Source organism: Anarrhichthys ocellatus, unplaced genomic scaffold, assembly GCF_004355925.1.
Source record: "Anarrhichthys ocellatus isolate YVR2014 unplaced genomic scaffold, GSC_Weel_1.0 scaffold79, whole genome shotgun sequence".
Classification (NCBI taxonomy): domain Eukaryota; kingdom Metazoa; phylum Chordata; class Actinopteri; order Perciformes; family Anarhichadidae; genus Anarrhichthys; species Anarrhichthys ocellatus.
In genome coordinates, this window is record NW_022280109.1 from 928,537 (window position 1) to 942,746 (window position 14,210).

The 14,210-nt window shown below is 41.9% G+C and overlaps 1 protein-coding gene across 2 annotated transcripts in view; it reads left to right on the plus strand.

The window, feature by feature from the left end:
* Positions 1-14,210, plus strand: part of frem1a (Fras1 related extracellular matrix 1a) — a 41,574-nt gene that overhangs the window by 6,717 nt on the left and 20,647 nt on the right. For both annotated transcript variants that reach the window (XM_031874276.1, XM_031874277.1), the window contains exons 2-11: positions 3,605-4,040; positions 6,496-6,590; positions 6,694-7,004; positions 7,659-7,855; positions 8,068-8,391; positions 8,483-8,591; positions 9,275-9,406; positions 10,992-11,336; positions 11,425-11,567; positions 13,948-14,144. In XM_031874276.1, the coding sequence (XP_031730136.1) occupies positions 3,798-4,040; positions 6,496-6,590; positions 6,694-7,004; positions 7,659-7,855; positions 8,068-8,391; positions 8,483-8,591; positions 9,275-9,406; positions 10,992-11,336; positions 11,425-11,567; positions 13,948-14,144 (2,096 nt within the window). In that variant the 5' untranslated portion in view covers positions 3,605-3,797. The remainder of the gene's footprint in view (positions 1-3,604; positions 4,041-6,495; positions 6,591-6,693; positions 7,005-7,658; positions 7,856-8,067; positions 8,392-8,482; positions 8,592-9,274; positions 9,407-10,991; positions 11,337-11,424; positions 11,568-13,947; positions 14,145-14,210) is intronic.

The window sequence follows — 14,210 nt, forward strand, 5'->3', positions numbered from 1 at the left end:
TAGGTGATGGTGACATTGAACCGGGCGAAGAACAAAGCCCAGCGGGCCTGGCGAGAATTGAGGCGTCTCGCCGTATGGATATACTCCAGATTTCGGTGGTCGGTCCAAACAATAAAGGGGAGCACCGATCCCTCCAGCCAGTGCCTCCACTCCTCCAAGGCTAACTTGACAGCCAACAGCTCTCGGTCGCCTACATCGTAGTTTCTCTCCGCCAGGGAAAGTCTACGGGAGAAGAAAGCACAAGGATCGAGCTTAGTCAGAAGCTGACCACTGGGACAGTACGGCTCCGACTCCGGTGTCCGAGGCGTCCACCTCGACGACAAACTGGCGTGTCTCGTCTGGGTGGATCAGGATTGGAGCCGAGGCGAACCGCTCCTTGAGGGCAGGAAAAGCCTTGTCGGCCTCTGGGGTCCATGAAAAAGGCACCTAGGAGGTGAGTCGCGTCATCGGTTCTGCCATTCGGCTGTCGTCCCGGATGAACCGTCGGTAGAAATTAGCAAACCCCAGAAACTGCTGGAGCTTCTTTCGTGAGGCGGGCACCGGCCACTCCGTTACGGCTTTAACCTTCTCGGGGTCCTTTCTCACCTGACCGTCCTCAATGAAGACGCCCAGGAACTGCACTGAGGTAACATGGAACTCACACTTCTCAGCCTTAATGAAGATCTGATTCTCCAACAGTTGTTGCAGAACCTGGCGGACATGGTTAGTGTGCTCCTGGGGATTCGGGGAGAAGATGAGAATGTCGTCAATATACACAAAAACAAACTGGTTGAGGAAGTGGTGGAGGATGTCATTAACCAGTGCTTGAAAAACAGCAGGGGCATTAGTTAATCCAAACGGCATCACCAGATATTCAAAGTGTCCCAAGGGTGTGTTAAAGGCCGTCTTCCATTCGTCTCCCTCGCGAATTCGGACCAGATGATACGCATTGCGGAGGTCCAGCTTTGTGAATATCTTAGCTCCAGCTAAGGATTCGAAAACAGAAGAGATTAGCGGTAATGGATATTTATTCTTGATTGTAATTTGATTCAAACCTCTGTAATCGATGCAGGGACGGAGGCTCTTGCCCTTCTTGGAGACGAAGAAGAAACCCGCTCCCACAGGTGAAGATGAGGGACGTACGATTCCTGCGGCGACCGACTCTGTTATATATTTCTCCATAGATTCACGTTCTGGCCGGGAGAGATTATATAGACGACTCGTGGGAAGTGGGGCACCCGGAAGCAGGTCAATAGCACAGTCGTAGGGGCGATGAGGGGGGAGTGAAAGGGCCCGCTCCTTGCTGAATGCCTCTCCTCAATCCAAATACTCCCAGGGCACAGCGAAGAGACTAGAACCGGTGTCAGGTCTGCTGGCGGGAGGAGCTTGCCGGGAGACTGCAGATCTGAGGCAGCGAGTGTGACAGGCGGAACTCCAGCCGGTGATTCTACCCCCAGCCCAATCGATCTGTGGATTATGATCCTTAAGCCAGGGAAGTCCCAGGACCAGGGGTGTCTGAGGGGTAGGAACCACGTAGAACCGGGTCTACTGACTGTGATTACCGGACACGAGCAGGGAAATTGGCTGAGTCTGGTGTGTTATCTCTGCCAGTTAGAGTGCGCTCACTAGCTGAGCGCACTCTAACGCTTCTACTGGAATCCCTTGACTCCTAATAAACAAAAAGTTCTGTTCAGCCCCTGAATCAATGAGTGCCGACAGGTGCACAGGCCCAGATGGCAAGCTCATTCTTCAAAAAATCCGAAAGACTGTTGCGATATATTCCCTTCAACGCCTCCTTGTCCCAACCGGACTCCGTGGCCAGAATCTGGAAGTCCACAGATTACTCCGCTGTGCTGGTGGAACCCTGACGAAGACTGAGCAGGTGCAACGTCTCTGGTGTAAACCGGGTGTTCGAATACCCTCTTGAATGACTCTACAAACTGTTCGTAGGGGACCCGGTCTGAGCTGCGTCTGTTGAGCCAAGCTTCCGCCCAGACCAGCGCCTTGCCGCGCAGCAACCCCACCGTAAAGGCCACCTTGGCATTGTCCGAAGCAAATGTGCGGGGTTGCTGGTTAAAAACAAATCCACACTGGAGCGTGAACCCTCAATATTCCCCGGACGCTCCATCAAAGGGCACAGGTGAGGGAACGAAAGACTCACGGGTGCTGGATGAGTCCTCAGGGACTGGCTGCGGGGGAGGAGAATGGCGCAGCATGATGTCCTGCAGCAGACTTCCTATCTCCGCTACCTGGGACCCGATAGAACGCTGCGAGTCCACTAGGTCCCTCAGAACCTGATGGTGTTGCCCGAGGAGCGCGCCCTGGGTGGAGATTGCCCTCTGTAGCTGGTCCGCAGGAGGAGATCCTGCTGCGGCGGCTGGGTCCATAATGGTCAGTCCGTTCTGTTATGGGGTAGTGTAGTTGGTAGACCCAAACGCATGCACACACAGCAGGTTTACTGCAGCCAAGACTTTATTTAAATGTGCAGGAGGAGTCAAAGAATGAACAAACAAAAAACAAAGACTAACTGTCCAGCAAATTAAAGTCACTCCTCTTTCTCCTCCGGAGTCGGGAGGGAAACTCGACCGCACTCAATACTGGAGGAACAGGACGGCGCGACTGTGTGGAGACCCGAGGTCCGACACAGCAAACAGAAGGCACAGGTGATCTTCCAGGGATCGACGCTGAGCGGCAAAGGAACAGAAAAACAAACAGATAACGATCTTCACTGAATCGTGTTCAGACTTACGTGACCAGACTGGTAACCAGACGGACTGACGACGCGCCGGTGAAACGCCGAGGTATTTAAGCCAGCCAGCGGCGATCACTGGAATGAGCCACAGCTGAGCCTAAGGAGAGGGGCGTGAAGTGGGCGGAACACAGGGGTGGAAACTGTAGGCTGACACAAAAAGAAAACATAAGCACATGGCCCTCTGTAACAAAACAGACAGGGGCAAAAACAGAGGAGAACACACTAGGAGCAGACAGGGATCCTAACAAATAGACCATAAAGCAGATTGTGCTTTAGGGCGGGGCTACTTTGTGATTGACAAGTTACTACCACAGCGTTGTCCGGTCTAGGTGTTGTCTGCTTTTTCGTCTTACAACTTGAACCCTTTCACAACGTGTTTTCAGTTCATGAAAGTTAATTGTAACATGTTGGTTGCCTAAAAATGTCTTATTCAGTTGTACTTACCTCCAACCTCTAAAAACAACAGTGAGAAAAAAACATGTTGATATGCAAATTTTTTTTTTCAACCATGACCCTGATCTCTTACAATCACAGTCCACTGACTTCTTCATGTATCATCATTTGTTTAATTGTCACAACATAAACTACATTTGGTTCTTCTCAAAGCCTTCTTGAAATGAAAACATTAGTATTGCCAATAAATCAACAAATGCAGCTTTTATTGCTTTGAATGCAATATCTTTAGACTTCCTCATTTGGTTCCCTCAAATGTTGCGGTGTTCCTGCTTTTCTTAATTTACATTGTGAATGCTGTGTTTTTTGCGTTTTTTTCCAGGCCACCTACAGATTACAGTGATGGAGAGTACAGTAATAAAACAGACATTCTTCATGTAAGAAATGCCAAACACTGACGTTTGTTAAATTCCTTTACAGCTCCTGACCGATCATGTGAACTGGTTAAAAGCTTGGAGACTCATGCCACAATGAAATCATACAACCACAGCAAAATGAAGCTTCTTCTAAAGAGAGCGACATCTCGGATTACTTCCTTCTCCAATTGAAGTGTGTTTCTGAAAGCTTTAGTTTGGATCCAGTGCTTGAAAACGTCAGCTTGTGCCTGACAGCGATGGGTTCACAGGGTCAAACACTGGCCTGGACCTTGCTTCCAGTGCTTCTGCTGGGAATGACCTGCTCATCACATGGGTCCCTTGTGAAAGTCAATAAGGGTGTAAAGGTGAAACGGGGTCAGTCAGCCTACCTCCAGGATGGTGACCTACAGTTCCATATTCCCCGTCAGAAGGATGCCTGCAAGGTGGAGGTGGTGTTAAATGAGCCCATAACTCAACGAGTGGGAAGAGTCATGCCTCAGGTAAAGGAAAAACCCTTTTACAATGTTCCAGGCTGTTTACCTTGTGTTGTAAAACCAAATGGAAGGCATGCATTACACTTCCATAGCACTGTTTGACAGTGAACATGTAGGAAACCATGTAAGGTATGATTAGTGTTGTGGTAATGATGACAAGAGCTCAGTGATGGATTGAGCAGATTCTATCATGTCCCTACTAAATGTAACTGGCCCTCAGATCCCACGGTTGTATATCCCAGCACATTAGGCCAAGGTCAAGTGTGAAAGCTTTGTTCCGGACCTTTACTGTCTGCCCTTCATCCTATACACACCTGGCTTGGAGATATATTTCCATGTCTGCAGCAGCCTATTCTTCAGTCGATTAAAGAGGGAAGAGAGGGTGGAGGGACCCATCTATACTTCTTCCTTTGTTTTCCAGGTTGACAGGCCGCCTCCTCTCTAATGAGTCTGTGCTGACAGATACAGTCATCCGTTGACTGTCCAGAATCAGAGCCATTTTTCATGCTTAAAAGTACAAAACATTTGCCATAAGAAAGCCCACACAACATTTAATTATTTTACATATGAGTTTAGTTCCATTTGAGTTGGTGACAATCAAGCCCTTTATATGAATGCGTATTGGGGCAATAGGTTGAAAAAATTACAGAAAACCTTTATGTGAATTTATGTGATTCAAATCGTAAATTTACAAGAAAAAACTTGCAAATTTACGAGATAATGTAGTAATTATGGGCAAAAATCACAAGTATTTCCTTGATGTTAAATCTGATTGCAAAGTAAAATTTGATTAGGTCATCCACTGCCGGCGTAATACAGGCAAGCGGTGGCGTCTGAGGTGTGTTGAGCTTAATTCAACCTTACAAAGTCAAGCAATGTGGTTCCTTGGCAGAACAATAAATAAATAAATAAATAAAATAATTTTTGTGCTTTTGCGACTTTAATATCAGAGAATATCCAAGTTATATCTGCTGAATTTAAAACTTTAATTAAATCAAAGTAACTATTATTGTTTTTCTTACAATGGCCCGATTATGCAGTCATGCATAAATATTCAATGAAATTAAATTTCTTTGCAATTTACCCGGCTCCTCTAGTCCATGTCAATGTGTCTTTGGGCAGGACACTTAACCCCAAATTGCCTCTGCAGGCTGTTCCTGCGGTGCATGAATGGATATGAATGATAGATAGTCCTGATGGGCAGGTGGCACCTTGCACATTGCCCCTGTCATCAGGGTGTTGTATGTTAAAGAGCTTTGAGTAGTCGGAAGACTAGAAAAGCGCTATACAAGTACATTCTATTCACTCAAGTCATGTATCATCATCTGCCAAATGGTCTTTGATTCACAACAATTGGAAATGCATCTTAGATATTAATTAAATGGTTGTTTGTTCCATTCCAATTGTCTTTAATTTCCTGATAATTTCCTAGTAAGTTTCCTGGAAATGTAATATGAATGTAATGTAGTTTAATTATAGGGGAAATGGAAATGTCCTTTAAAGTAAAGCTACATTGTAACCCAAGTAAATATAAATGCATTATCAATTAAATATTGAACACTTTATTCTCCAAATATATCAATATGTATGTTTGCCTGTGGAAATGACACATTTCATGTTGAGTTGACCTGCTGTGTTCTGACTAGAAATCTAGATTACACTAGCCGCAAATAAAAATCTGGAAAACTATTGACACTATCTCTGTTTAATCCATAATTAGTACCAAATGACATTGTTCTACAAAGTTATTGAGCATTATTAGGAAGTACAAAATGACAGAACTGTAAATGAATTGATGCTTTAGTTTCTGATTTGGTTTTAGTTCATTGGCAAATAACCTGTGAGTGTAGTTTAAATCTTACATCTGGTCTTAAATCTGTTACACTGTGGGTTTTTTCATGAAAACGTAAAAACACGAAGAAACAAAAGAAATTGTATTTTGGCTTCCAGTCTGAACATAATGGAAGCTGTTATCATGAACACACTGCATGCTCAAATGTTACAGCAAGATTATGTACATCTTGACAGAAGAAATAACTAATTTGTCCTCTTACAAAGAAAAAAATTAAATTCTAATACAATGAAACCTTGCAACCTTCAGGTGTTTAGTTGTTACAGCCTTACTTGGTCTGGGTCGCTTATTTATCTATTGGTTTATTTGATAAGGGACAGTGCACATTAATAAAAACATTTCTGTAAATGCGCCAGTTAGCCAAAAGGCTATTTTTCATCTGTAGTTATGGAGGCTATTGTTAGCTTATGTTAGTAAACTTTAGATCAATATTGCTGTGTAACTTATATTAGTCAGCTGACTCCTTTTTGTCACCACAATTGTGTCATATCCAGCAAAAGTTACATAGTCTTGTTACATTTTAACAATGAAGCTAGCAAAGCAATGTCCAGGTAGTTCCACACACCGTAGTCCCAACTCACTCATGTATTTGATTATTTATTTTTGCAGGTATTTGATTGCCACTATCTGGCTGATGAGGTAAAGTACGTCCATAACGGATGTCCATTGTTAAAGGAGGACACTGTCAAGCTTCGACTATACAGGTAAAACACCTGGGTATCCTTCAAATGGGAAACATGCTTATTGTCTTTCTTTACTGTTCTTGCTGGTGTGGCAGTATGATCATATTGTGATTTGTCTGACCAGGTTCACAGAGACAGAGACATACATGGAGGTGTTTTCTCTCCATGTGGACATTATGGAACCTGAATGCAGCATCATAAAGCTGGGGCCCAAATCCCTGGAGGTTCCTGAATTCTACGGCTTCTCCGATGCCGTGGATGGCAATGTGGTGTCCTTCCATTATGAGCAGAGGTCTAGTCTGGAGTGTAGCATCTATTTAAGTAGCCATGACACCCACCTACCAGCCCACGGCCAACTGGTCACCGGAGAGCCAGAGAAAGCTATGAAAAGAGGGGACGAGCCAGAGAGCTTCATCCACCTACGCCAGCATCTAGGTAACCTATGAGACTGCATGGCTGATAGCCGAGGGTGGAAAAATCCCCATCCCTCGCTTATCCATAAGTGCATAGCGAAACAATCCACCAATAAAAGACCAGATTTTACCCAGAAATAACAGCAACACTATTAGCTGGTTATTAACTTTGTAAAGGTTTTAAAAGGTGATTTTCATGCTTTGAGTCCTAATGTGTTGCACCAGCAGCCTCTGCATTATGCTCTAGTTGTAGAACATCTTTAAATGTTTGTAGATAGGTTATACACTCCTGGTAAAAATGGGTGCAGCATATGTTTCATCCCTTCATTCTCTGTCTGTCCTGGTCAGATTCATTGGGGTGTGGCTGCCTGCCACAGTGTATTTTTGTTATGGTATCAAAGGGGGCACCAGGTTTGGTATTAAATCCCATCCAAAATTATGTCATCTGCAAAAGAATAAAGAATGTCCAGATTAGGCAGAATAATGTCATTTATATGTAATGTAAGGGGTAATGGATCAAGAAAAGACCGCTGTGGCAACTGATTACTGGTGAAAAGATGGCTTGGTTTAGCACTTTAAGCTACAACAGACAGTTTTCTCTCTGTAGAGTAAATGTGGAACCAGTTGAGTCTGCCTTTACAAAAAGTGATCTAAAATCTTTTGTGTAATTATTCAGATAATAAAGCCAGAGCAATGTGTAAATCTGAAGACTGCCTGAAAGGTCCGAAGCTAGTGAAGTTCACCAAAATTCCCTGTGATGACTTCCTTTTGATGGGGCTGAGGTATCAGCACATAGACCCTCCATCTCCAGACGTTGACTACATCGCAATCAGACTGGATCTCATGGACACCCGTAGTGGCAGCACATATCAGGTCCTTTACCTGTTTTAATGCATTTTTTAAAATGTATTTCTGTAATGCTAACAATTGTGTATTTCTTTGTTTCTAACTACTAGTACTAGCACTGTGATTTTAGTGTAAAAAATTGTATTTTATTTAATAATTGATTTTGCTCACAGCTTTAAAGTTTTTATGACAAATATATAGGAAATTTTGTTTGAAGTGCATTGTGTTTTTCTGTGTAGTCTGAACAGGCCTGGATTCCAGTGCAAATAGTTGGTGCCTTGACCAACCAGCCTCCCAAACCGTCCTTCATGTCCATGTTTATCCTTGAAGTGGACCAGTTCATCCTCACTCCACTCTCCACTGCTACACTAGACACTGAAGACGAAGAAACTCCCAAACAACTTTTGGTTTTCAACATCACCAAACCGCCCGTGGACGGCTTCATCGCCCATCTGTCCGATCATACTTGCCCAATCTCCTCCTTTACATGGCTCGATCTCAATGACATGCTCATTGGGTATCAACCTCCGAACTCCTCAAACACCCAACGCAGGAATTACGAGGTAGCTTTTCCCTTTCGTATGCTTTGGGCAGTATATAAAACAATTTGTTTTGTCAGCGGTCTCTGAAAGTCGTTGTTGTCTTCCCATACAGATGGAATTTGAGGTTCATGATTTTTTCTTTGAGAAGAGCCCATCAATGACTGTTCACATGTCTGTAAGGAATGCAGACACGAATGCACCCAGGGTGTCTTGGAACATGGGTATGCTAGCATCACATTGCAAATGCACAAAGCTCTTTCAAACACATGGAAGCCATTGAGTTGTTTATGTAATAACTTGTATAACCAATTAATTTTACAATGATCACTTGTGTGATAACACCATCAAGAGATATCACCCTACTTATCAGCTCCATGGAGCTCTTTAGCCTCTTTTAGCAAAATGTTTTTATCGAAGTCTCCTCATCAATCTCGCTTTCAGATGCAGCAGAACAGCTGTTTTCAGCTTTGAAAAACTCACTGTACACTATCTCCTAATAACTAACAGACAGAAAGTCAAACATTCTGCAGCCAAAGAGCCACATATTTATCTCAGGAGTTGGTGAAGACCAAAACAGAGCTCAAAGAAGAGTGAATATTGGACTTGTGAACAGAAACAAAACTCAAATGAATGCTAATATTTGTGTTTGTTAATTGTTAGTCAAATGTGAGTTTTTGTGAGTGATCATAAAAATAATGAATACAGCTTTAAGACAGCATTAGGCAAGCTTTCTATGTGAAAATTCAAATAGCATAAATCTAAAAGCTGTGAGACCAAAGACAAAATAATTTCCATGTAAATGAGTCTGTACTGTCCGCAGAGTATTTATACAGTATGTCACAATTAGTCTTTGCATGTAGTATACTTAGCTAAGTAGCGTTTCTAAAGGCAATTTGTCTTATAGGCCTCAGTCTGTTGGAGGGTCAGTCTCGGCCAATAATGTGGGAGCAGCTCCAGATTGTGGACAACGACAACCTGAATGCTGTTCGTATCATCACTGTGGACGGCCTGCAGCATGGACGACTCACTGTCAGAGGTATACACAACAACTGCCAGTGGACACAGACAAAATGACATCGTCTCTTCAATCTGGTTACCTGAATTCGATTTCTAGCTCACTCATGCTAAAATCTGTCTGTCTGGGCTGCAGATGCACACGTGGACAAAATTGTTGGTACCCTTCCATTAAAGAAAGGAAAACCCACAATGGTCACCGAAATAACTTGAAACTGACAAAAGTAATAATAAATAAAAATGTACTGAAAATTAACTAATGAAAATCAGACATTGCTTTTGAATTGTGGTTCAACAGAATAATTTAAAAAAAAAACTAATGAAAATGGCCTGGACAAAAATGATGGTACCCTTAACTTAATATTTTGTTGCACAACCTCATGAGGCAATCACTGCAATCAAGTGATTTCTGTAACTCTCAATGAGACTTCTGCACCTGTCGACAGGTATTTTGGCCCACTCCTCTTTAGTAAACTGCTCCAGCTGTCTCAGGTTTGAAGGGTGCCTTCTCCAGACTGCATGTTTCAGCTCCTTGCACAGATGTTCAATAGGATTTGAAAATGAATGCATATCATCAGGACCGAAGATGGTTAAAAAAATGTAACTCAGCGAAAGTAGAAAATAATATTAATATATAATTTAGTGCTGGGCAACGATTAAAATATTTAACCGCGATTAATCGCATGGATTTTTTGTGATTAATCGCGATTAATCAAGATTAATCGCATTGTTATGGCAAAGTTCAATAATGAATTCAAAAGTAGTGTATTGCGCACTTTTATTTTAAAAGTACTGCTATATGAACAAAAGGGCAATACCATTTGGTTCACGAGATGCAGGTAGCATGTTTTATACTTAATGTGAATATAATTCATACTTTGTTGGCATCTTATTCTGAAAACCGGATGTTCGTCTGAAGAAACCGGACGTTGTCTCATGTTAATCTTTCCACTAACTTTCAAAGTCCTTCGCTCGCTCCCGATCTGTGCCGTTTACATGCGTTTACCGTGAATTTAAGCATATAGGTGCACTAAAATTACTGACTATAGGATGTTTGCTGGCTTTTATCCCACTGTTCTTGTCATCATCTTGTTGTTTTGTATATGTATTGTCTCTTGTCTTTCAATAAAAAAAAAAAAAAATGTAATAAATTTAAAAAATGCGTTAACTCGCAATAAAATAATTGTCGGCGTTAATTAATGAATGCGTTAACGCGAAATTAACGCGTTAACTTGCCCAGCACTAATATAATTCTATGGCAGTTTTTTGATGCAGACATTTTTGTCCTTCAAGGACATCAGGGCAACATTTTAAAAGGATGCACGAGGGTTAAAGTGAATTGATGTCTACTCAGGTTGCATAGTATGTCAATGATGTGTATAGTTCCTTTTAGTTGTTTCATTTAGATAGTTTTAGTAGCATATAAGAGGAAAAGTATCTCACTTTAATATTTAAAAAGTAAATATTACAGGATATCCTGAAATAAATATAATATAGTTAAATGAATACAGTTTATGTAGCACAAGTATTTTTTTCATCACATTTACTTAAATGCGTCAGTAATATGATATTGATATCATCACATATTCAACTTTGTTTTAATCCAGGGGGAAAGGGCTTCATGTTTAATGTCAATGACATCAAAACGGGCGTGGTTCGCTATCACCACGACGACAGCGACTCCACCAAAGACTTCATTATCTTCCGCATCACCGACGGCCACCATCAGACCCGACACAAGTTCCCCATCAAGATCCTGCCGAAGGATGACAGCCCTCCGGTCCTCATCACCAACATGCTGCTGGAGGTGTCTGAGGGCCAGATGGCTTTACTGAGAGGCTCCACCCTCCAGGCTTCAGACATGGACTCCAGCGACGACTACATCCTCTTTAACATCACCCGCCCCCCACAGGCAGGGGAGGTTATGAAAATGCCAACATCAGGGCTCACAGGTCAGACGGATGGATTTTATTTTACCCTACATGGAGTTCGTTTTATTTATTAATCAAATTATGTCATGTTTCTGTTGGCTTGAACCAGGTTATCCTGTCAGCCACTTTCTGCAGAGGGACCTGTCTCAGTCCATGGTTTACTATCGACACCTAGGAAACGAGGTGTTTGATGACTCCTTTGAGGTGGTGCTGTCTGATTTCCATGATCCTCCGAACCTGTCAGAGCCTCAAGTGGGTAACAGCAATACATCTCTAAATGAATGTCATTTTGTGAGTTAGTCAAAGACAAGAAAACGGAACACCATTTCAATTTAATCTCAATGATCATTAAGAAATCTACATTGGATTTCACTAACTGGCCCTTGTGAGGTCTACTTTTGCAATATTACAGTGTAAAATGTATCAAATATGATAAAATTAATGTTATTTATTGTTATCCTTGTTACAATTTTCCCAATTTCAATGTAGAATTAATTCATCATTTAAAATACTTTTCAAAGACCTTTTTCACTTTGACAAGAGTCAGTCTTCTATTGTGGGAAACACTGATAATATTGGCATTTTACATTCAAATGGTCAGATTTTAAGATTAAAGAAACAAATATGAGTAGCTCAGTTCACATAGGTGGCTACATGGTGTAGCTACTTCGAAGCTACACCGTAACCCCTTAACCCAGAAGTATGAATTAGCTTAAAGGTCATGCTAGTAGCTCTGTGAGTTGTACATAGACTCAGTGGTGCTTTGAGGTAAATACTCACGTCAGCTTGCTAACATGCTCACAATGTCAATGCTAACATTCTGATGTTTCGCAGTAGACGTTTATCATGTTCACTATCTTAGTTTAGTGAGTTAGCATACTAACATTTTCTAGTTAGCACTAAACACGAAGAACAGCTGAATGTCTAGTAAATGTTGTGGCAATTCATCCGCTGTCAAGATATTTGACTCAAACCAAAGCTGCCAACCTCAAGCTTACCAAAGTTATGGGGCCAATGAATGGCAACAAGTTCCATAATAATCCATTTAAATGTTGCTGAGATATTCAATCATGAACCAAAGTGGTGGAAAACTGACCCACCAAATGAAATTGCTGTCCCTTGAGCTATGTTGCTTGCATGGCTAAAAAAAGTAAATGAAAAAAAATCGATGGAAAAAAATCCATAGTCTAGGATTTAAAAAGTATACTTTGCAGTGGCGGGCCGTGCATTTTATACCTGGGCCTGCACTCGTAAAAATGAAGCTCAACACCTACAAATACACTACCAGTGCAGATACATGAATACCCGCATGGCGGGATGCGGCGGCATTAACGAACAATGAGTCAAAATCAATTCAGCTAAAACACGCATTCCGACACACACTCAAGAGCACGGGCCATTCAAATATTATTCATATCAGAGGGAACAATACTACCCATATCATGAAAATGACACGATAGACAAATTAACTGAGTACCACTCCCTCCAGGAAATACACGACTCCATAGTTCTTGTTACTGATGGATTTATTCGTCCGTCAACACCGAGAGGGAAAATGAGTCCACTTGAAAACACATGAATCTTCAAAGTAGATCACTTAAAAACTTAAACTTAACTTTAACACTTTAACTTCAACACTTTGCACGGAGTATATACTGTAGACCGCTGCCGCTTCACACATCTTCTTGTTGCTGTGCATCGGCTAAATGTGTCCCCAGCGCATAACATAGGACGTAACAATAGTTCTTATCACATATAAAACCAAACAAAAATCCATATTCATAGAAACAAGTTGTACAAATAATAATATATAATATAAACAATCATATTAAATAATGACACAAATAATATTTATGGCAGTTAACTTACCAAAGCTGCTGTTCACTATTTAAAGACAAAGTCCATCCTCCTTTCTTTGTTAACAAAGAGTTTAATCTCATGGTTGTTCAGTACATCCGTGTGTTTTACTTCCAGTAAGAAGTCCTTCTCGATTCATGGACGCCAGTGAAGACAGTCGAGCCTCCCCAGTTGTATTTCTTGAATACGTTTTAATGCATTTGAGGCTGAAAATGTCTGCTCAGCAGAGGCAGCAGATATTGGGATTGTCACCGCCCAACATGTCAGGCTAGCCCACTGACCAATCACGTACTTGTAGGCCAGCAAGCAGGCTCTGACACGTCAAAGAATACGCCCAACATGTCAAACTAAAGATCTGATTGGTTGAAGACTATGACAATCAACAATATCGTCCCCATTCACTTAAACTGCACATGGATGCACTTGTGAGTCTGCAGGCCTCGGGCCTCTGTTCTTACCTAGAGACACAGAGGTGAGATCTGATTGGATAAAAGCTCTCCTTAAAACAAGCTGCACTGGAAGCAGAGCAACTGAGGAAGACAGGAGCTGTGCAATGAGAAAATAAGATAATGGGAAAAATATTTTTATAAATTATAAAACATGTAGTGTATTTAAGAAAAATGATTAAATTATAAAATAGCTATAACTTTGTGATTCTGTTTAGGCCAGCAGAGAAGGCCTTGCTGGCCCTGATGGCCCACCACTGATACTTTCCAATGAAATTTAATTTCTGATCATGATTTCTGATTCAGTAATCCAAATGCTTGTGGTGCAGGTGGTGCTAGTGCACATAGAGCCTGTTCCAGACCAACCACCTAAAGAGGTTCCTGGTTCCAGTCGGTGTCTTGTGATCAAAGAAACAGAAGTGGTCCATATAACACGGCAACAGCTTCACTTTGTAGACCAGGAGTCTCCAGACAGTGAGCTTACATATACGGTTACTACTCCGCCTTTGTACGCTGGTCCTCACAGGTTAGTATGTCCTCACCTTCAGAGAACAGAGTGGACACCAGGGGGAAAACATTCCGTCTGAATTTT